The sequence below is a fragment of the Geospiza fortis genome, unplaced genomic scaffold (genome assembly GCF_000277835.1).
Source record: "Geospiza fortis unplaced genomic scaffold, GeoFor_1.0 scaffold1153, whole genome shotgun sequence".
Lineage (NCBI taxonomy): Eukaryota > Metazoa > Chordata > Aves > Passeriformes > Thraupidae > Geospiza > Geospiza fortis.
In genome coordinates this window covers 7,398-8,503 of record NW_005055130.1, presented here as the reverse complement: position 1 = coordinate 8,503, position 1,106 = coordinate 7,398, and the positions used below count along the sequence as shown (strand labels likewise).

Below are 1,106 nucleotides of genomic sequence, written 5' to 3'. Positions count from 1 at the left end.
GAGTCGGGTGAGTGTGGGGCGGATTTGGGGCGTTTTGGGGTTTCTGGAGGGGTTTCAGGGCTCCTGGAGGGGTTTTGGGGGGTCTTAGAGGGGTTTGAGGGGAGGTTTGGGGGTCTCAGGGGGGTTTGGGGTCTCTGGAGGGGATCTGTGGGTCATGGACGAGGACATCATGGTGGAGTCGGGTGAGTTTGGGAGGAAATTGGGGGAATTTTGGGGGTTTTGGGGTTCCTGGAGGGGTTTTGGGGGTCTCAGGGGGGTTTGGGGTCCCCTAGAGGGGTTTGGGGGGAGATTTGGGGTGAAGTTTGGCAGTTTGGGGTCCCTGGAGGAGATGTGTGGGTCATGGGCGAGGACATCATGGTGGAGTCGGGTGAGTTTGGGAGGAAATTGGGGGAATTTTGGGGGTTTTGGGGTTCCTGGAGGGGTTTTGGGGGTCTCAGGGAGGTTTGGGGTCCCCCAGAGGGGTTTGGGGGGAGATTTGGGGTGAAGTTTGGCAGTTTGGGGTCCCTGGAGGAGATGTGTGGGTCATGGGCGAGGACATCATGGTGGAGTCGGGTGAATTTGGGGGGGATTTGGGGTCCCCAGAGGAGATTTGGTGCTTTGGGTGGTCTTGGTGGAGTTTTTGGGGTTCTCAGGGAAGGTTTGAGGAGTCCCAGGTGGTATTTGGGACATCAGTTTTGGGATTTGGTTGATCCTGGAGTAAATTTACAGATCCCAGGTAGAATTTGAGATATAAGTTCAGGATATTTCAACACCCCTTTTAACATTTTAAGCGCTTTTTGGGGTTATCACCACCCAAATTTTTCTGGTTTTGCCACATATTTTCCCATATTTTTCATCCATAAATTTATGAAAATTTACCTTATTTTGGGGTTTATTTTAGGTGACGATTCCTGGGATTTGATCACCTGCTACTGCCAAAAACCTTTTGCTGGCCGGCCCATGATCGAGTGCAGCCAGTGCGGCACCTGGATCCACCTGTCCTGCGCCAAGGTGAAGAAAAACAACGTCCCCGACGTCTTCTATTGCCAAAAATGCCGTGAGGGGCCCCGCAGGGCCACCCCCGCCACCCCCCGGGCCACGGGGGACTCCTAAACCCCCCCCCACAA

The 1,106-nt window shown here is 54.2% G+C and overlaps 1 protein-coding gene across 1 annotated transcript in view; it reads left to right on the top strand.

Moving 5' to 3' along the window:
* LOC115949227 (PHD finger protein 23-like) overlaps positions 1 to 1,099 on the top strand; it is a gene marked incomplete at its 5' end in the record, with an annotated part of 2,260 nt that extends 1,161 nt beyond the window's left edge. Inside the window, 2 exons of the mRNA XM_031065728.1 lie at positions 495 to 552; positions 881 to 1,099. Coding sequence (XP_030921588.1) covers positions 495 to 552; positions 881 to 1,092 — 270 coding nt within the window. The remainder of the gene's footprint in view (positions 1 to 494; positions 553 to 880) is intronic.
* Between the last annotated feature and the right edge of the window lie 7 nt (positions 1,100 to 1,106).